This window comes from Manacus candei, unplaced genomic scaffold (genome assembly GCF_025592945.1).
Source record: "Manacus candei isolate 608988 ecotype Guabito, Panama unplaced genomic scaffold, ASM2559294v1 h1tg000067l, whole genome shotgun sequence".
Classification (NCBI taxonomy): domain Eukaryota; kingdom Metazoa; phylum Chordata; class Aves; order Passeriformes; family Pipridae; genus Manacus; species Manacus candei.
This window is the reverse complement of record NW_026138115.1, coordinates 8499586-8520856: the sequence shown is the minus strand read 5'-3', so window position 1 is coordinate 8520856 and position 21271 is coordinate 8499586. Positions and strand designations below refer to the sequence as shown.

The 21271-nt window shown below is 38.2% G+C and overlaps 1 protein-coding gene across 31 annotated transcripts in view; it reads left to right on the top strand.

The window, feature by feature from the left end:
• The window catches only part of NRXN3 (neurexin 3), a 1015491-nt gene that overhangs the window by 758066 nt on the left and 236154 nt on the right, over positions 1–21271 (top strand). For all 31 annotated transcript variants that reach the window (XM_051806312.1, XM_051806340.1, XM_051806317.1 and 28 more), the window contains one exon: positions 5326–5507. In XM_051806312.1, coding sequence (XP_051662272.1) covers positions 5326–5507 — 182 coding nt within the window. The remainder of the gene's footprint in view (positions 1–5325; positions 5508–21271) is intronic.

Genomic DNA, 21271 nt, shown 5'->3' with positions numbered 1-21271 from the left:
TGTAAAAATATGAACTGTAACATCTACACTATATTCAACTTGTACTTATGTGCTGGTGTGGCAGTTAACCCTTCAGTGTATAAACATTGTAATAACTACCAAATGTTGCATTTTCCTGGCCACAGCTACAGCTGTGCTGAGGCAAAACAGGCTGTTGATGGCTTAGTAGATGCAAATAGAGAATTTGCAATTGAATATTTAATTTGGGGAAATTCACAGGATCCCTAGGGCACAGAAGTTATAATTTGTGCAGATGTGGCAGACTTGTTTTTTACTACTTTACTGGATTAGTTTAAGGCAGGATATCACCATTGGTGAATCAGAGCTCAAATCAGTTCAGCAGTTTAATTACCTAGGTAACCTCATCTTCTTGGATGGTAAGATTGATGGAGAGATAGACAACAGGTTAGCAAAGGCATATAGTGCTTTTGGAAAGCTTCATAAAAGAGTTTGGTGAAATAAACACTTGAAGAAAAGTACAAGATCAGTGTTTACAGAGTCACTGTGCTGTCTACTCTCTTATATGGATCTGAATCATGGGTCATTTACCGCCACCACCTGCAATTCCTAGAACGCTTCCATCAACGCTGCCTCCGTACAATCCTAAACATCCACTGGTCAGATTATATGACCAATACATCTGTTCTAGAACAAGCAGCAATCACAAGTATTGAGGCCATGTTGCTGAGAACACAGCTGTTCTGGGCAGGGCATGTCTCAAGGATGAAGGACCACCACTTCCCTAAGATCTTGCATTATGGTGAACTTGCCACCGGATGTCGCATGAGAGGAGCCCCGAAGAGAAGATACAAGGACTCCCTGAAACAACATCTCAGCCTTGGTCATATTGATCAACATAACTGGTCTACTCTGGCCTCCAATCAGGAGGTCTGGAGACACACCATCTATAATGCTGCTGATGCCTTTGAGAACGCACGCAGGATCACTCTTGAGGAGAAAAGACAACGCAGAAAGAATCATGTCTTGCAGAATACACCATCTAAGGAGTTTTTCTGCTGTGCCTTTTGCAGCCGGACGTGCCTGTCTCCTATTGGCCTTTTTAGCCACCAGCGCACTTGTAACAAACATGGTAGTGCCCTTCCCAAATCTTCGTTCGCGAAGCCCAGCCGTGATGACTCTTCCTTAAAGTAGGTTTTTGAAGACTTTGGGTGATGATGAGAAAACAGTGATGACTGGGTTAAAATGACAGTTGATGGTGCCAACTTCAATTAGGTGTTTCTTAGCACAGCTCACTTTTAGACTTTTTTTTGCTGTGGCTTATAACCTTGGTTATAACTTTTCTGTTAAGAGTTTTCCTTGAGGCATCTTTGCTTCAAACTATTGTGTCTTGACTGAATAATCTAACAGCTTTATCCATGAATATAGCTAGCAAATGCATAATTTACCTAAGCTAGATATGCAGGCAACATTGTCATATATGTTGTAACATATCCACCTTTGATCTTTAAATCTCTAAACACCAAAGATGTAAGTTATAGCTACAAGTTATGTAGTTTCTGGAAGAAGTCAATTGCCACTCTGTCACACTAAGTTTTATGAGTTTGTAAGTTTTGTATATGCTAAATGTGTTATGGTGTCCTAGTAACTTAAATCTGTAGGGAGTGCTCCCTCACTATATGTATCTTTAGTTCTCTGAGCTCCCAATGATGACCAAATTCTGCATGCAACATCCCAGTAGAGTAGGTGAAAATATTCTGCTTTCATTTGTTTTTACATGTTGGTACAGTAAATCTGACCGAGGGCACTGTGAGATGTAAGATTGCTCACACAACTGACTGGGGAAATAACTTTGTGTGCTCGTATCGTTGATTTTATTTTTTTTTCTTCTTTTTTTTTTTTTTCACGGTATAGGTTGAACTTAGTGTTATACAGTTGAAGTGGTGAAACACTGTAACAATAACACAACGAAATTAATCCCTCAGACTTTTCTCTTGTCAGAGCATAGTTGGTGTTGTATTTATTAAAGGAGTTACATAAATAAACCTTGAACAATGAGGAAAAACTAAATATAAAGTGGCTGCTCTCTGTCTTGAATAGAAAGTGTCTTGGAAAAAAATATGTGTTCTTGTCTAATAAAGTGGTCTGTAACAAAACTTCAGTACTGTGAGAAGATCAACAGACTTTCATTTCACCAGCTTTTTGTAATCAGAGTTCTTTGGTTAAATATTCTACAATTCTCTGCAACACCAAAAAGTAAGAATAGTTGTGGTTGCTGCAGTCAAACAGAAGTATTTAAGTCAGCATGTTTGTGTTGTAGGGTTTGTCTTTTTAGTTGTTTTTTCTTTTTATGTGATTACAATATGGTTGTAACTCTTCTAATACTGCCTCTTCCACTTTTACTTGACGTTTGCACCTTGTGTTTTCAGACTGGATTGACTATTTTGTTCATAATTTTGGGGAAAAAAATTATACTAGCACAATGTGAATGTGCATCTCTTTCCAAACGTGGCAATGGGTATCCTGTACATCATCAGAAAGATGGTGAAAGGAAGGGAGATTGATGTATCCAACAAATTGTACATTCAGCTACACACAGATAAAGCAAGTGGCCCATCTGTCATTATGCAGATATTTCTGACCTGGACAATAAGGAAACAACTGTTGGCCACCAGGCTTCTGCTAACAGGTCTGTGTGGGTAGTGCTGCTCTGGTTGTTGCATGGTTGGACATTAGGAAAAAATTTTTTACAGAGAGAGTAATCAGACATTGGAATGGGCTGCCCAGGGAGGTGGTGGATTCACCATCCCTGGAGGTTTTTAAGATGAGACTGGATGTGGCACTTAGTGCCATGGTCTAGTAACCACGGCGGTGTTGGATCAAGGGTTGGACTTGATGATCTCAGAGGTCTTTTCCAACCTGGTTCATTCTACGATTCTATGATCTGAATTATCTTTGTTTCAAGAACTCGGTGCCTTGCCAGAATGTATGACTGCAAAGCCCATCACAATGAAAAGTAAAGCTGGACAGTCTGTGGGCCAGCTGAACTCCAGAGATGAGTTGACATTCCCGGTTGAACTAGAACACTACATGTCTTCAAGAAGCAGTGTGTAGAGCCATCTCACAGAAAACTGAAATAAGACCCAAAAGAGGTAGATTTATACTGATACTGCTCCTTACCTTAGGAAACTTTGGTACCTCAATACCAAAGTACTGAATATCTTCAGGTTAGGCTTAGAAGCAAAAATCTGTGCTCTGTGATGAGAAAATAAGATCTGTTTAAGTTTCATGAAAGGCCTATGAGGACATGATTGGTTCTAATTGGCTCTCACTGGAGGACTGACATGGTCTACCTGCAGCCAAATGGCTCTTAGAGAGACAAAGAAGTAATTTGTCTTCATAAATAGTGAAGAACTCTCCTCCAAGTTTGTTTTTGCTGCTGAAGGGCCTGGTAACTAGTACAAAGAAAAGGAGGATAACTTGCAATTCGAGTGACAGTAATTTTAAAAAGTGGAGTTTAATCTGTGAAGCCATCAACAATGAGTAAATCTTGTTTTCCTTAGCGTTTTGCTGTGCCTAGTTTTGGTCTGTAATGCAAATACACATGGAATTTATAGAACAAACTGATAAACTGAAGGAGTATATTTGTAGCATAGTTTTAGGGGGCTGTTGGTGTACCTGTGCGCAGGGGGAAGACATAGATAATTCACTACCTGGTCATCTCCAACTGTCTAACCATAAGGTTACAGATACAGTTGGAGATTTGTTTAAACAAACAAACAAAGCCCCTTTCTATACATCTTGCAATAGTCATGAACACTGTATCTGGAGTTCAAAGGTCAATGAGGAGATTGAGTTCAGTCTGTAAAATTAATCTTTCTGAAACTGAAATATGTGCACAGTTCCAGAACGCCAATGTGCTCTTTTGTTAATTCTGGATTATGAGCGAAATTTCCTGTCTAACCCTGATTTCAGACACATTTGTCTGAATTTTCTGAAGGCATTTTCTGTTGGATATGCACAGGCCTGGAAGGAAGGAAACATAATTCATTTTTCACTCTGTTATTGAGTCAGCCGTTCACAAATCATTTCAGTCCTGTGTGGCTGAGTTTCTGATGTCTGCTTTGGTAATGAGTTCTGAGATGTCCAGAGGAAGCCTCTTTAGCAAGGAGGAAGTGTATCAATTATTTCTACTAATGTGTAGCATTTATTTGGAATTTAGATCATAAAGAGCTTTAGTGAAGCTGCAGCTTTGTAGGCAAGTGTAGAAGTTACCCATATATGATTCCTGTTTCTGTATCTAACTACATTTACTCTGCTCATGATTGCTTGATACATGCTTCTGGTTGGTGTGGTGGGAAAAAAAACATCAGTTGTATTTTCACTCAGATTAGAAAATGTACCCAGTAATTACCTGTACTTTCTATCAGTATTTCATCCTTGTTGCAGTAATAGAAGCTGGTTATTTTTGCTTACTATTATGTAACCATTGTAATAGTGCTCAGAAAATGAGTTTCACTAAGTGGCTGAAGCATTGAGAAATGTTGTTCCTGGTCTGCTTGTAGATTTGGGACTGGGACAGGATTTTCCAAGAAGCTCAGGGGCTAATTTTATAACTACTGAGTTATAAAATCTTGCTCCTAACTTGGTGTTGAGTACAAGTCAGAATGTGAACTCCAAATGCTTTTGCTTCTCAGCTTCCTTGTCTGCGACAACAATTCCTCACTTGTGTGTCTGTCTTCCTCAGCTCAGATGGCCCTCATGAATGTGGGAGGACAGTGTTCAGCTTGGGAGAGGTTTGGTGTTGTCCTTAAAAATAAGGGCAAGGAACAAATTCCCAGGCTCACTGTAAAGACAAGCAGTGTTGGAAATATGTGGATTAAATATCCAAAAATCTTAGGAAGTGTTGAGAAAAGGATAGGCTTCTACTATGTGTGAATAGTCTTCAGCTGAAGGCAAGTCCAACCTCAAGGAGAACTGCCAAATATTTCCTTTAAATCCCCTTATAAGGTTGAATCCTACACATTTGAAACAGAAGGGGCTTGTTGTTTTCTGCCCCCTTGAAAGGCAGTGTCCTATCCAGCATTGTCTGGGATATTAGCACTAATTAAATAATTCATTCTTGATAAGCCATCTTGATAAGTTTGCATAAGCTCTTAATTTATCTTTATCTTAAATGTTGCTTGTCTTTATTTAGGAACTAATAACGTACTTCATCCAGCCTGCCAGCAGAAGGCATTAATTTCACTCCTGTAACTAGGGAAGGCACGTGCTTGCTTAAATTGTTCCTCATGGAAGTCAAAGCATTACCACCAGAGTTGGCAAATAAGTAACTAATACATTTTTCTTTGGTTTTGTATTTTTTAGCTGGTGCCACATATATATTTGGGAAGAGTGGAGGTCTCATCCTGTACACCTGGCCAGCTAATGATAGACCAAGCACAAGGACAGACCGTCTTGCTGTGGGCTTCAGCACAACCGTGAAGGATGGCATCCTTGTTCGGATTGACAGTGCCCCTGGGCTTGGTGATTTTCTACAGCTGCACATAGTGAGTATAGATAGGCCCATGTCTATGCCAGACCTGGGTTTCTGTTACCTGAATTTGAAGAAAACTATTACTCTAAAATAACATGTCATATTCTGTTCTTTCTATGTCTTCAGCACTTGTCAAATTAAACTGCCTTTAGTAGTTATTTAGGGTTTTGTAGAATTACCAACTGGGATGCACAGGGAACCAAGTCTTGATGCCAGAAGAAATTGGAGAGGGAAGAAACAAACAAAACAAAACTCAAAAGCCTTAGGTGATTCAATAGCAGTAGGATTTATTTAAAAATTGAAGAAATGTTTTGCATCAGTGTTAATCTACTGTGGCATATGCACAGTCCTGAATAGAGCTGAATTTATGGTGAAGCATTACTATTCTTGGAAGGCAAAGAATAAAAGGGAGTGATAGGGTGTTGTTTTTTTCCACACTAAGAAAGTTAAGTGAGAACTGAACAGATCCTCAAGCTGATACAGCTGATGCTTGCTTTAGCAGGATAGTTCAAAAGAATAAGAATTTGGTGTTAGTGCAACATGGCTTTGCAAAAAGAAAATAGACTTTCTTGTGAGAGCTTGAGTGAAGGTGGCTTTAGAGAGAGTTGAATTATTTGAGAAAATAAGAACACTACAACTGGAAACTTTTGGAGTTTGTTACTTTACATGATGCTTTGGGAGGAGAAGCTTTGTCTTCCTTTGAAAAATAGCCAAGAGGTTTACTAGAGGTAGAAGCTGGTCATGTGACTTGATATTCCCTTATTTCCCGTGTTTTATGCATTAATTTATAGTGGAAAGGGGCCATTTGCAAGTTTTGAATGAGCTGGGGAGTTGTTAACATTTCATGGAACCTTGAAGGTATAAGTAAACGGGAGGAATACCAGGGGCCAAAACAGACCAAATGTGAATGACAAAGGGCCTTATTCTGCTGCTGGAGTTTGCCACGTTCAGAATTGTGTTGAAGCACTGGGTATATTGCAGGATTGTTCTGAAACAACCAGAAACAAGAGTCAGGGGTAGTAGTTATTGCCAGCATTTTAAGTGGTTTTATTTTGAATCCTATTGTAAAACTCAGATTCATTGGAATGGGTTAGCATATGGCCTTGAGCCATTAGACTGTCACCAATTCTGGTTTCTATCTTTTGTGATATATTCAAATATTTAGTTTGAGTTTTGTGCTAGAATTAAAATGAGATCAAATCCTGGTGTATTTTTTAACAGAAAAACACTTTTTCCTGCTTTCTTAAAAGAAAAACAAAACAAACCCCAGAACAGTTGGTAAAAGTGAACAGTGCTAAACATGATTGGTTGGAATTCTGTGACTCACATTAAGCAAAAGTGACTGGATATGTCTGAGCAAGACAATGTATATTCTTCAGATGTTATAATACAACATGTGTAAAATGCTATCAATTAACTGGAGAACAGTAGTCCTGGCATGTGAGGAGAGGTGCAGAGATATAAATTTGTTAAGGTCTTAGAAAAAGCCTGAGATGGGATCATGTCGCTTAGTGGGATATTACAGAGAAAATGAAAGTCAGGCTCTTCTTTGTGGTAGTCAGTGAAAGGAAGAGAGGAAACAGACACAAGTACCAAAAAAGAAATTTTAATCCTGCATGAAGATAAGAATTTGCCAAAGGAGGCTTTTCAGCATTAATGATGAAGGCATAGAGTTTTTCTCTATATCTTGGTCTCAAATATCTACCATTCTCTAAGTGAACATTGTAATAAGTGATTTTCAAAAAAAAAAATATAACAAATTTTGCTGAATAGACTGGAACAAGCAAATTGAACCTGAGATGTAAGCATTCATTAAAAAAAACAACAACAAAACCAAAACAAAACAAAATTGCTTTCTCTTTCCTATCAGTTTTGGAAGTTTTTCTGCTTCCTCCTCATGTATTTTTTTCAAACTACTCTGCACAGCATGGTGCTAGTTTCAGATTATTTCAGCTACCTAAATAAAGTCTACTGATTGTGGTTGATATTAATTCTGTTCTGTTAAGATTCTGTTGAATGCCTCGTTTGTAGTTTGGCCAATTTTATACCTGAAGGTGTTCACTAGTGGTAAATCTAGGACTAGTTCGAGTATAATTTCTCTTGTTCTTTTGTGGCTAGGATGGATTAGGATGATTTGCCGGTCATTCATGAGGAACAAAGGCATGCTCCTGTGCTCTTCTGTGTATGGTATCAGTTCATCATATATATCAGTAACTCTACCTACCTGTTCATATAAAGAATGTGGTCTGAGACTCACGCTGCTACATGCAATAGAAAAGTTGCATAGAAACTTTTTAAGTGTTATTGACTTCTTGAATGTCTGTAAGACTTTATCTCTGGTTTATTGTTCAACATTGTAGAAGTGAGCTTACATCAGGATTGTTTTGGAAAAAGTTGAAATCTGAAATTAAAGGTACATCTTTAAATGAGACTTAAAATGCAAAACCGTTTAGGACCTCTTACTTAGCAAATTGCATGCAAGCTCTCCACGAGATCAAGATCTTTTGTAACTGACTCAAAACTACCACAGGCTTTGCGCTGTCATCTTCAAGGACTCTGTCTATCTTTCTTCAAAGCCTTCCATTAGGTGACTGTCACTTGTCAAGAGAAACAAAGCAGCATGGATCAAATTATAATACAAATATGGAATAAATAGATTTGTAAATCCGAGGTATTAAGCAGATTAAATTGATAATAAAGCAAAGGTTTTAAAACCAAATACTTAAACCATAATGCAAATTATAGGAGAAAGAGAAAATAGGTATTAAAACAGGAAGTCTAATTTTAATATAATTTATTATATGTATATTTAGCAATTTGACTTTTTCAGGAGCAATTATATTTAATAATAATAGTAATAATGAAAGTGACAGGAATTTTCCTGTAGGACTGTTGGGGAGACCTCTTCTGAGGCCTTTCTAGATATTCCACTCACAGACTATATTTTGGATGCTATTTACTGGATTTTGACCTCCTTACACTTCTCTGGGTGTTCTATTGGTGATAACAAGTGACAAAAGCCACCTGATGATCATTGTTTTCTAATATGCATCACTAAAATAAAACTAATCCAAATGTCATAGAATAGGCTATGGTTTAATCAAGATCTGATTCTATTTGAAAGATTCTAAAAGTTGTTTATGCTCCGCTAAGGAAACTTTTAAATAGTTTGTCTGCTTTTTTAATATGTTGTATGTTGAAGTTACATATTTACTTGTTTAATTTACACTTGTTCTGTTTGGGTTCATTTTTTAATTATGAGTCTTTCAGATACTGTGAAAATTTATTGACTAAGATGTCTGTTTTATATGACAAAAAATTACAGCCTCTGAAACTATTTTCTCTCCTGATTTACAATGAAGTATAAAGGGGCAACCCTGTAAAAATGGATAGCATACCATCCAGATCAATGTTGCCTATGAAGCATGAGGTGTTTGTGTGATTAGACTGTAGCATATGTAATGGGAGTGTTCCTGGAGCATCAGCTCCCTCCTTATGATATTTTTTTTGTTTTCCTTATAATTCATTCAAAGTACCAAGTCCAAACCTGGGTCAGGAAATTGTCTTCCACGATGGATACTTAAAAGACTGTACGTCTGAGCTGTGGTTGTATGTTTCTATATGTTCATTCACCCTACCCTACCACATCACTTTTTTTATGCTTTACAACATGCAAAACATAGAGATCAATTGAAGAGAGGAAAACAGCTGCAGGTGATGATGGGTATCATTCTTGTGATGACTCTGGAGAGAGAAATCACTCATTCATGTGTGAGGCTGGTTTAGTCTGCATTCTTTCATTTTGTTCTGTACAATAAACGGGCATCTAGCCTCTGGATGTTCAGAATGGTGGTGTGAGACTGGTCCAGTTTCTGAACTCCTTGTAAGAAGTAAACTCTAGGTTTGGGCAAAAATGTTTGTGATTTTGTGAGGAGTTTTACTTTAGCAGACCCAGGCTAGTGGAGATATATCACGTGGCACCAGGCTACAATTGAAAGCTGCAGAATTTGATGTAGATCATTCTGATTCTTAAGCAATAAGTGTGGAAAAAGTAAGCCTTCCTTAGAGATGGCATTATTAAAGGAGAATGAGTGTAAATGGAGGGAAATGTGTGTGTACATTCAGACAATTTTTTTTTTCAGTTATACTGTGATTGGCCAAAGTCTGTGTTTGGATTTTACAGTTTTAGAGACAATTCTGGCTCCTCTGTATGAAGTTTCCTGGAGACTCCTTTCAAAACTCAGTGGCATGTCATCTGAGCAGATACAGAAGAAGCAAATGATTTAGAATCAGGAGAAGGATAGACAAAGGGTTATACTTACCATAACCAGAGGGTGTATGATGAACAGCATAACTTAAGAGCTACTCTGAGATAATAACTGGAGGCAAAAAGTAATAGCAGTTTGTGTTTTACTTTTCTATAACCAAAATTTCTTCAATGCAAAATATTTCAGCCTTTCTTAGGCCAAATTCAGGGTGTTAATAGTTACACTTTTATACCTAAGAAAGTAGAAAGAAGAGGTTTTCCTTAAGGCTAGCCTGCTTTATTTTGCAAAGGCTATAGACTGTGAAAAAAAGTGGGTGATCTGCCTCAGTCTCCTATCTTGTGTTTTTCTTTTTTTTTTTTTTAGCTGCCTTTACTGGTGTTACAGTTACAGTTCTCTTTTAAAGTGTTTCACTATGTTAGACCCTCTTTTTAAGGAACTCTTAGTTTGTTCAAGTGTAATTTTTTGTGATTATAAGTAATTTTACTCCACCGTATCTTGACTGTGTTTACATTGATGTCTCTTTGGAATAGCACTGTTATTCTTGCCTTTCCAGGCTTTAAAGCAGTGTAGAGTAAGTTTTTGATGCAGTTTGATACAGTTCTTGGAGTGTACAGGAAGTGGTTAAGCATCCCATAAGCAGTTATCAGTTCCAAAGCGTTTAGTGCCCATCGTGCCTCATTTCATTCATGAAACAGCAGAGAGCTGTGTACATTTCTCCTAGTTTCGTTTATACAAATTATGAGCCCCTACAGATTGGTATAAAACACATATTCAGTGAAAGATATTCTATACTGAAGCAATCAGTGGATCAGGAAATGGTGAAATGTGACAAAGGCTTTTTTGTTGAAGCAAGAAATTATTTACTGACAGTCTGGGTATAGGAGACAACATCTTGTATAACACATTTAGCTGAGGAAGTGAAGAATTAATGTATGAGAGTTACTAGACTGCCTACTGGTAAGGAGAGAGAATTAGGATGACCTTTCAAGCAAAAGATTATATTGTCTAGATCCTTAGAAGGTCTAAAAGAACAAACTGTCTAAAGACTTTTTATTACCAAGACAAATCTAGCAACCAACCTGAGGGAATACTCTGCAAGTCTCCCGTGATTATTAACATATAAAAACTGTCAGAATGTAGCTTTCTGTTAGGAATAAGTTCTCTGGCAGAGACTTCTGAATATGCTCTCTTTAATAGGTGCCACCTGGGGATTATCATAAGATTGAAGGCTTGAAACCATGACTGCTAACCTTCTAGGCAAGATGGAAAACAAGCTGAATGAAGGGGTAGAAGAATTGTTGTCATTTAATGCTAGTATGTGAAGATCCAGTGGAGTCTCTATTTCATGTCATCACATATATCTTTTTTAAACAAATGTAGCTGTGATTTGTTAATTCTCAAAGTCATGAATAAATAGTTATTGGATGCCTTTAACCTAATTGAGGTTGCGTGCTATTTAAGGTAAGAGGATTGGCAAGATAGTCCTTATTTAAGATGTGACATATATATATACATACACTGCAGAACCTTTAAAAGTATCCTACTTTCCCTGTCTGCAGTGGAGTAGGTTTCTACTTAGACATGTAGGCCAGATAGAGCACTGGCACCGCAAGAATTGGGTGGCTTAGGAAACTCTAACAAGCATTGAGCTATTGCATGGCAAACAGGTTCTGAGGATCTTAGAGAGCATATCACATCACAAGTGTTTACCTCCTTTCTGTAATTATTTATGTTATTGAATGCAAGTTGTAAGTCACATCTTCCTTTTTGCTTAGGATAGCAGTCATCTTCAGCTGAGGCTTGCATCTTAATGGCACTCCATTTCTTTATGTTGATTGCAAGATATGACTTATGTGTATCTGTGTTAATCAACAATGAGGCAGATTAACATCTTGCGTACAATCAGTTACTACTTTTCCTTAGACAGAAAAGTAATTTCTAGTTAATGGCTGGTTGATTTTTAGATTACTTGAGCTTGTTCACAAGAGGGCAAAAGGCTGCCCAGAATTCTGGATTCTCGGGACAAGGGGGAAGTAGCTGAAAAAATTAAGATTAATATGTAATTTAAGAACTGAAAACTATGAGCAGATGACCAATGTATTGGTGGTATGGATAGCAAAGATATTTCCTTCACAAAAACCCTATCCAAAGGCATAACAGGCATTTCACTGAGAGATGCAAATCCATTTGCTCTCTCTGTTTAATGAGGTGTAGTGTATGCTGAAGGGATTAATTTCTTGGTGCTTTGTGTATATTGGTGGGTTTTTTTGTGTCTATCACAATGTGTCTGGTTTATGTGATTTATTATTGAAGATATTTGACTGGAGGTGGTAAAATTACCCTAATGGCTCATGTGTAAGTTAAAAGACAAACCTCAATAAATTCTGAAGTCATTGAGTATGCCAGCAGTGTACCAGAATTTGGAAGGGAACACAGCTGGGACAACTAACCCAAACTGATGAAAGTAACATTCCATACCATAAGATGATGTGCCCAGCAACAAAAATGCTGGGAAAGGAAGAGTAGGATGGGATGCTGGTGGTTTATGGCCTGTGTCTTTCCAAGTAAGTTATGTGTGTTGATGCCCCACTTATCAGAAGTGGCTCAACAGCTGCCTGTCGATGGGAAGTAATATGGCTTTGCTTCACTTATTAATTAAACTGTATTTATCTCCACCCACAAATTTTCATACTTTTGCCTTTCCAATTTCCTCTCCAGTCTCACTGGGGAGAAGTAAGTGAATGAGCACCTGAGGGGGTGTGCCTCGTTACTGGCCAGAGTCAACCTATTATGCATAGTCTTCACCTGGAAGAGGGCCTCTGTTCCTTACCAAGTACTTTGAAAATAATTAATGTATTTTAGGGTACTATATGCAGATCATCTGCACAAAAAAATGGAGCATAATATAGCTGTGTGCCAATTATGTCAGGTTTATAGAATAAAAAATCCCATGGAAAATACATATGAATTCAGCATTGTTACTTTGCCTGATAGAGGCTATATCTGATTGAGTCTGAAATCTGAGGTATGCACGTCACTGACTGTTTTACCAGCTGGTGTAAAATTGCAAAATATCCTGAATTTTTTATTTAGTTTTTAATGAAAGCATTCTATTTAAATACTCAACGATCCTGTCCCAAAATGCCCTCAGTCTTTTCCTGTCCTTTTCTAAACTCTTTGGGATTGCAGAGTCCCATGTGTTTGTGCATGCTGCATTTATTGTTCCCTAGAGCGCAGAAGAATTAGTAAATGAAAACTAATTTGAAGAAAGCAAATGGACTTCCAGTTTTCAAGCCAAGTTTAAAACGTGTTATTGTTACTTCTGTTTTTATTTTTAAAGGGTGATAAATAATCCATTTTAATATATTTTAACTAGTTCACATCGTGCATAGGAATGATTCATTTGTTTTTATCGACTAGCTTCGGAAAAGGAGTCTCTGTGTAGGAGGTCATGAGTTGAGACTTAACCTGTGAACATTAAGAAGCTTCTCACCCCAGCGTGCCTGTTTGTAGCTGGTACCATTTGGCACGGTGCCCTACCAAGTTATGTCAGTGACCTTTTGTGCTCCAGTCCCTGCTTTGCTGCCAGTGCCTGTACCAGGTGTTTGAATGAATGTGCGTAGCTGAATGCAACGGTGCGGGAAATAGCGCGCTGATGTCCTGTGGCTAAAGATGATGGATTTTAGATCCCTGGCTCCATTCAGGCAGCATGGAAGCTCAGTGATTTGATACAAGGATTCATTAACTCCTCACTCAGTGGCGGTTTTTGCATAGATCCCAGTGCTTTTGCAGTTATCATTGAAGGTTGTGAAGCTGATTAGAGACGTGGAAGAAAGAGCTGGTAGGGCAATGGTGTCATGAATGGTAAAATTTCTGGTTGGACCACAAGTTAGCATGATCACAAATCTGAAAATAATTTGGCTCTCAAAACTGTTAACTTCAGCTGGATTATGGAGACTGAAAATTATGAATTAGAGGAGGTGGAGGAAGAATAAATGGGAAGTTACATTTGAGTGATTTTTTTGAAACCTACCTTAAAGATATAGGCAAATCGATATGCTACCTTTGCTGATTTAAAAGAGAGAGCTTTGCTGTGTCAAGGAAGCAGTTTTCTACTATGATCCTGATTTAGTATAGTGGACAGAATTAGCAGCATTTTTCAGAATGCACACCTGCCCATTTTAGTGTTGTGCATCTTGTGAAATCAGACCCTAGTACTTCAGCCTAAGTGCAGAAATAAAAAATTCTCTCCTAATAAGAAGCAAATATCTTAATGGGATTGCTTACGAGAAAGATTCATCCCCAAATATATAACCTCTGTTTAATATACAATCTGATGCTTGAAATCTGTTAAATTTATACAGGTTTGTCTTAGGATTTATTGTGATTCTATTAGGTGTTAAATGATCATATCCCAGAGTATCTCACAGTATCTATCCAAACACCCTGTATGGCAATAAATATTATGCTATAGCTTGTTCTTGTACACTGTATAAAAAAATTCTGTGCTTTGCCTGATATTTATTTTATTCTTTCCTGTGTCTGTAATGTTCGTGTAGAATATGTCATCTAGGGCTATATTATATATCATAATTTCAGTAAAACTTGAGATGAATTGCCTTTACTGTTGTGCAGTAATATTTGGGATTTTCACTTGGTCACACAGTCTTTTTAGTGACTGAATAAGCAAGGAAATACTAGGACTTTTTTGATGCTGAGAAAATTTAGATTTTGCTTCTTAATATTTTTCTTTTAAATACTAAATACAAAGGAATTGAAGTAATTTGAGTTTTTTTTCTGGCTGAGTCAAAGAAAGAAACACAGACCCTCTCCAGTGAAGTTGTTTTCTTGAAATAACCAAGGCTTGAAGGAGATAAGTGTGAGGCTTAAGTGTTCGTTCTGAAAAAGACTAAAAGAAACTAAAATCTAAATCTAAAAAATCTAAAATCTATTATTTGCAAACTCTTAACAATTGGCAATATAGATTTTTTGTCCTTTACTAGAAGCACCAAACTTACAAGCTTATTCAGAACAGCCCATCTTCTGTATGCTTGGATAAATTGCACTAATAGGTTCTAAATTAAATCTGTTTGCAATTAAAGCCTTTATCACCTTCTCTATGGTGGCATCAGAAAAGTAAAATAAAATTTCTTGATCTACATGTTAATGGGTAGCAGCAGGGTATGGTAATAATTCACTGCACATTTAGACGTACTGAGTACTACTCAAAAGCAATTAAACAAGGGCAATTGTCAGTTTAATTTACCCCGCTTGGTATCTGATGTAACCTTCTCGTCAAAGGTTAACAACTGTTTTGTACTACATCAGCTATGGTGAAATTGATTGTTTCTCTATTAAGCCTCTAGGAAGAACATCTTAAACAGGAACATATTATTGAATCCTACTACAACAAAACAAAACAAAACAACAAAAAACAAACGAACAAAAAAACCCACCACCAAATCAAACCAACTTGATCTAATCCAAGCAATGTTACACATTGTTTGCACTATGACTTGAATTTTATAAGGTTTCAAAACTCAGTGCAGAAAAAAGATAACTTGCTCATATGCAGCTGACTCTGAGATGAAAATCAGCTGTTCTGCAGAACATGAAAGACTAGTTCTGCACAGTTTTACATGGGAAATGAAAGGCAATGCTGCTTTTTCCTGTTCTACCAGGAGACTGCAGAGACAATTTTGAGGAGAAAATACACTGAACTGGACTTTGGCTAGTTCTTATGAGTTTCTCTTAGCATTACTTTTCCAGAAAAGTTCCTATTCAGATACATTGTCCTAATAGTTATTTTAAAACCGAAAACATACTTCTGCATGTAACTTTAAAGGAGCTATATAATCACAATACATCACAATATCTCTTTAAAAGGTAGACATGAGCAGGCTTATAGAATGAGAAAATCAAGGCTTTAGAGATTAAATGATATAACTGAGATGTTGCCTCAGAACTGAAGCTGGCTAGCTCTGAATGTTCATCTTTTCTTAAATCAGAAGTCTTAGCAGTGCTCCCTTCTTCCCCCTGAGAGAGTGGTTCAATACCAACAGCTGGGGGAGGGTAGTGCCCTTGGAAAGCTTCTGTTGCCAACATCTCCTGCTATTGCCCACACATCTGAGAACCTATTGTACAGCAGCAGGTGCTGTGTGGTGTTGTTTTTGTTGTTGTTGCTTGTTTTTTCTCTCTATTTAAGTGTGCATCTAGCCTGAGTTTGCTTAGCTCATGTGTTGTTGGGATCAAGGCAGAAGTGGTATTATTTGTGCTAATAAGCCTCTCCCATTAGTTAACCTTTCAGTACATAAAGCATGATTGAACTGAAGGATTCCTGCTGGTTTGAAAGGCTTTTATGTTAAATACATGATAGAAGCATTTTCCTCTTCCATCTCCTTATGTAAAAGAAGTGGGGTACTGGGAATGGGGAGGCTGCAAAGACTTCGACAGTCTGAAAGCCAGTTGAAGTAAAGCTTATGTAGTGTGAACATTCTCTTAAATATCTTGGCATATCTTTTTTTCTGCTACATTTAATTTCTTGGTGCTTTGCTTAAGCAATTTGTAGCCTACAGAAGGAGACTGACTGCCTCATATAACTGGTATAATTTGGGCCAGTGTAAAGCATCAGCCAAGCGTGTTTTTGTCTATACCTGATAACCAAATATATTACTAGCTCTGACTGTCCAAATTTACTTTCAGTGCACATAGCCCTCGTTTCAGCTTATTCTTTATTCTTGTCTATTACTGATGTTAGGAGTGCAGTTTCTGGAAGCTGGGTAATAGCAATCATTAAGACTCACAAAGAAAAGTTTTTAATACTGACTCAGGCTTCCTTTGCTATCTTTCGTGTCTCTTTATTCTATTATTTTCATACAATCTCATCTGAAATCCAGTACCACATACATGATTTCAGGTATCATTGGATCATTAAACCCCTTCAGTATGATGCTGCTCAGCCTTAAACAGGTAGTGGGATTAATCAGTTCTGTAGGAAACCATATAGTGCTTCTCATATACTATCTTAACTAGTGATAGGAATGAGATCCTCTAACTTTGCAGACATTTCCTCTTGTTTAAGGGGAAAGGATTGTCTGTCTTTGGGTGCATTGCTAAACAACTTTTACAAATATTCTTGTTGTCAGCAGGTTATCCTTTCATAGAAGGTATATTGTATCCTAAATATATTCAGAGAGACTAGGCCCTCAATGGACGATGATCTTTTCGTATGACTGAGGTGGGCAGTACATGCTTGAGCATTGTAGATTGAAATAACTGTATCTCCTCTACAGAACAGAGAGATTAACACAGCCTTCCAATAGTAGGCACTGGATTTGCTCCTATAATGAGCTAGGCAACATGTGGAAAAAAATTGGTATGTGCCAAAAGGTATTTAAGCTATTGGACTAGTGGAGTGTCAAGGACAGGTAGGGGTTCCCTTTGGGTGCAGTTTTTTGGGGGGTGGTGTACCAATGTACTGAAGAGCTGGGCAGGAGGGGTCATTTCAAGAAGGAAATGTGTATAAATTTATACTCCACAGCATCCATCGCCCCAGGGAGTATGGGACTGTTAGCACCTTTTTGCAGATAAGGGTTTTGCAGAACTATTACATTCAATCACTACTAAGACTTGATTTCACACCCTTAAAGTTTTGGGATGGTTTTACAAGAAGAATTTAGTCCTTTTTTTCTGAAAATACTGAAAGTATTTTCCCGTGTTAAAATCTAGCTGTATTAATTCAGTTGTGAGACTGGATCATTTTCTTCTTGTATTTATTACTTTGAAGAACTTGTATGTCCTTGCATGTGGGAATCTTCTCTATTTCTTTTAAAGAAAAATGTAGTTCTTACAGTTGTGCCCTTGCACCATATTCTTGTCTTCTCTCCTCTATGTTTCTGTTAAGGGAAGGAGGTTGTGGTTTGTCATTTGTATTTCTTTAAAACTTAGTTTTTGCAGAGCCCAATTAACTGCAGCCCTCCTACAACGGCTGCTGTTAATTGCCATAATTTTTTTCGAAGGAGATTAACTCAATTTTCATTGGAGTCTGTAGGTAAAAAGGCATATGGTTCATAACTATCTTACATGTTAGAAAATTGGTTTGCTTGAAATAGGTTTAAAAATCTTCATTAGTTTTTATTCTGATCAGAATTTATTTCTTGTGCTCCCTTTCTGATGGAAAAAATCATTGTTTGGTTTTGGGGCTCCACAAATGGATGAGGTTTTCAGGGTTGCTGGCTGGGCATATTAATTTAGGAACACAGAACAGGGAAGGGACTATGGACTCTCAAGTCCAGTCCTCTACCCTCCTAGGCCGTTGCACCATCATGTCCTCTTTTCTGGTTGTATCAGGTCTACCTCGTCCATTCTGGTTTTCTGGTTTTGCTATTTCTCTTGAAATGCTGTTCTAAAATCAATTTTTCCCTAAGATTTTAAAGTTCTTTTCAAGCCTATATGTATTCACACACATCAGTTTAACCTTCTTTGTTTTGAGCCAATATTGCCCTTCAGCTCCTCCCTGGTTTTTGATGTTTTCCTGTCAGCAGCATTTACAAAGAATTGCATTGCCTGAGCTTTGTCTCAGCAACTCCCCACCAATTCTCCCAGGCTCTTCTGATCTATCAGTGTATTATAATGGGTGCCCATGGAGATAGTCTGGGACTAATGTAAATTCAAACATACAAGTCCACAAGTTGCAGCTACAAGCAGGTTTCACTGCTTTTGCACCTGAATGTTCAACTATGTTCGGGAAGATTTGTTCATGCAGCTGCAGCACTAAATAAGCATTGTTACTTTCTTGGGTCTTTGCAAGCCATCTAGGATATCTTTGATTCTGAGCTTCGTTGGCTGTGTAGACTCAGCTTGATGTGTCTGCACACAGATATCATCCAATCACATCTGTTTCAAAATCCTTTTACAGCAGTAGTGTGATCAGTTTAAGTTCTCAACTAAAGACTCTCAGTTCTTTTCCATTGTGGTGGTGTTCATCATAACTTTAATAGTTAGTACATGTAATTCTTTTTTTAGAATTTATTTTTCCAACTTTTAGTGGCAGCTGGTATTAAATGATAATGCTGGGTTAGAAGGCCGAGGGGCTGTGCTATGGTTTCCTGTTGTCAGTCTAGGAAAAAAGTATTTTGACACATTAGATGTCATGTTGGCTTAGTTTATAAAACCTTTATCAGGACATCATGTGAGATGTAGTCTGGAGCCTTGCAGTGATTTTCGGGATGGTTATTAATGGGCTTGTGAACTTGTGACTAGAGAGTGGTAAATCTGGCCTTTGAGATAATTGAAAAGACATCACTTGTAATGTGAGCAGCTGAGGGATGATCATTGCTCTTTGGGGACAGAGGGTAATACCTTGTTGCACACGATTTTGAAGCAAGGCACCCAATATTGATCTACTTTGACCATGTCTTAACATCCTTTAATCAGTTGCACAATGCATTTCCTACTTGCCCTACTCCTATCCCCCTCCTCTCAGAAGAGCTATTTGTAAGCAGACACATTTAATTTCCTTAATGAAAAACATATTACAAAACTGGATGTGAAAGAAGTAATAGCTAGAAAAATGAGAGATTTATAGAGGCACAGGGTAAAAATGCAGAAATAGGCAAAAGTAGGAATATGAGCTACTTATCGCACTTCATTTACATATCGCATCATGCTTTCAGTATTGTTCTCTGCATAACACCTGGTCTTAATCTGACACACATTTTATTTAGAAAGTATGAAAAAGTTAGAAATCCAGTAGATTTCTCGATGTTTCTTCTGTGAGATGTATGTGGTGCCTGATTCTCATTTCTTTCTTCTTTGAATAAAACATTGTCTTGAGCGAAAAGGGCAAATTCTAGTTTTTACTTGGCTTCTAAACATATCAAGGTTGAGGCAAACTTTTATTTCCACAGAGGAATTATGAGTATACAATCCCTTCACTAGCATTCATGAAATTCATAGAACCATAGATTATCCTGAGTTGGAAAGGATCATCAAGTCCAGCTCCTGGCCCTGCACAGGACAACCCTGAGAATAACACCACGTGCCTGAGAGCATTATCCAATGTAGTATTTGGCTTGTGATCCATGTTCCCCAGTGCTCACTGAAAGAGATTCCTGATTTGGAGCTACCCATGAAGGTGCTGCTCAGCACTGTTGATAGCCACTGGATAGTTGCTGTTTCTTTGAAAATGAAAGGAAAAAAATAGTTAGCTTCTTACAGAAGCTTTTTACCTTTCACATTTGCACTTCTGTGTCAAAAGGTACCCTTTTCCTGGGAGAATGAGTTTCACTGCTTCTTTCCCAGAATTACTGATACAGTAAGTGGTCCCAGGTTCAAATCCCGGACAAGCCCCCATTTTTGGTAGCAGAGGATGGTTGCGAACTATCGAGGTAAAAAGAGATAAGAGCCATAATGCTTGTTATAACAGAAAGAGTTTTCCAGACAAAACACAGACTGTACCATTGTAGAGAAAGTAAGGCTATAGTAATGTAAGTTAAGTACTAAGAGTAGAGTTAAGTTTGTGATAATGCCATATTGATGTGTAGTAGAGAGATTTTGATTATATTTTATTTTATTGCATGTTGATTAGAGTTTTTCAAATTGTTGTGATATGTTGATATTTCGCAAAAGTGAGGGGGTGGACAGTTGTGGTGGGGGAAAACAATTTCCCCCCTGCAGTTATAAAATGGTAAAACCCCAGGGGGTGGTGACCCTGGAAGTTTTGAAGTTTTAACCAGTGAGTGCTTCTGCGAAATATAAACATATCACTCAGAATGGAAGAGAAGCAGTTGTGCTTTGGTGGTTGGAGCCACGAGGAGAAACAGCAGCAGCCCCACTGGGGGCTGGCCCCCCCCCCCCAGTGGGGGGCTACAGAGACTTGGAACAGTGTTAAGCTGGACTATGTGTCTGTAGCTATGAGCTGGGGGATGTATCTCCACTGTGAACTGCAACAAGAGATACTGAAAAGCAGCAGCAGAGACAGCAATGAACAGAGGCTATGGCTAAAAGCCAACAGATGAGAACTGAACTGTAGAAGCGGCAAAACAGCGTGCAGCCAAGGAAGATACAGAGTTGTCTGAAGAGAGAGCCGAGAGAGAGAGGGAGAGAGAGCAGAGAGAGAGGAAGTTGGGCTAAGAACTGAAACAAACTCCCCAAACCCCTCCGAGACCTCTGAGAAAAGGAGGATGATGGACCCCTGTTTAAAGAGAGTCTTGGAGTGCTGCAGCACCGGAGAGAGAGGAGCTGAGAAACTCAGGTGTCCAGAAGCTGAACTGGGATGGAGAAGGAATGCAGAGGAGATGACCTTGGCTCCCCCCTCGCTGCTGCTGCCAACCCTAGCAGCCTGAGACAGAGCACAGGAGCTCTGGTAGAACTCTTGAGGCAAAGGCTTTCAACTGAATGCTGCCCAAGATGTTCTGACTCAGGGGTGAACCCCCTGAGGAAGGGACTTTCACAAAGATGCCCCTGCACTTCATGATATGACCGTGGTGAAGTGAGTTTTGTCCCTGCT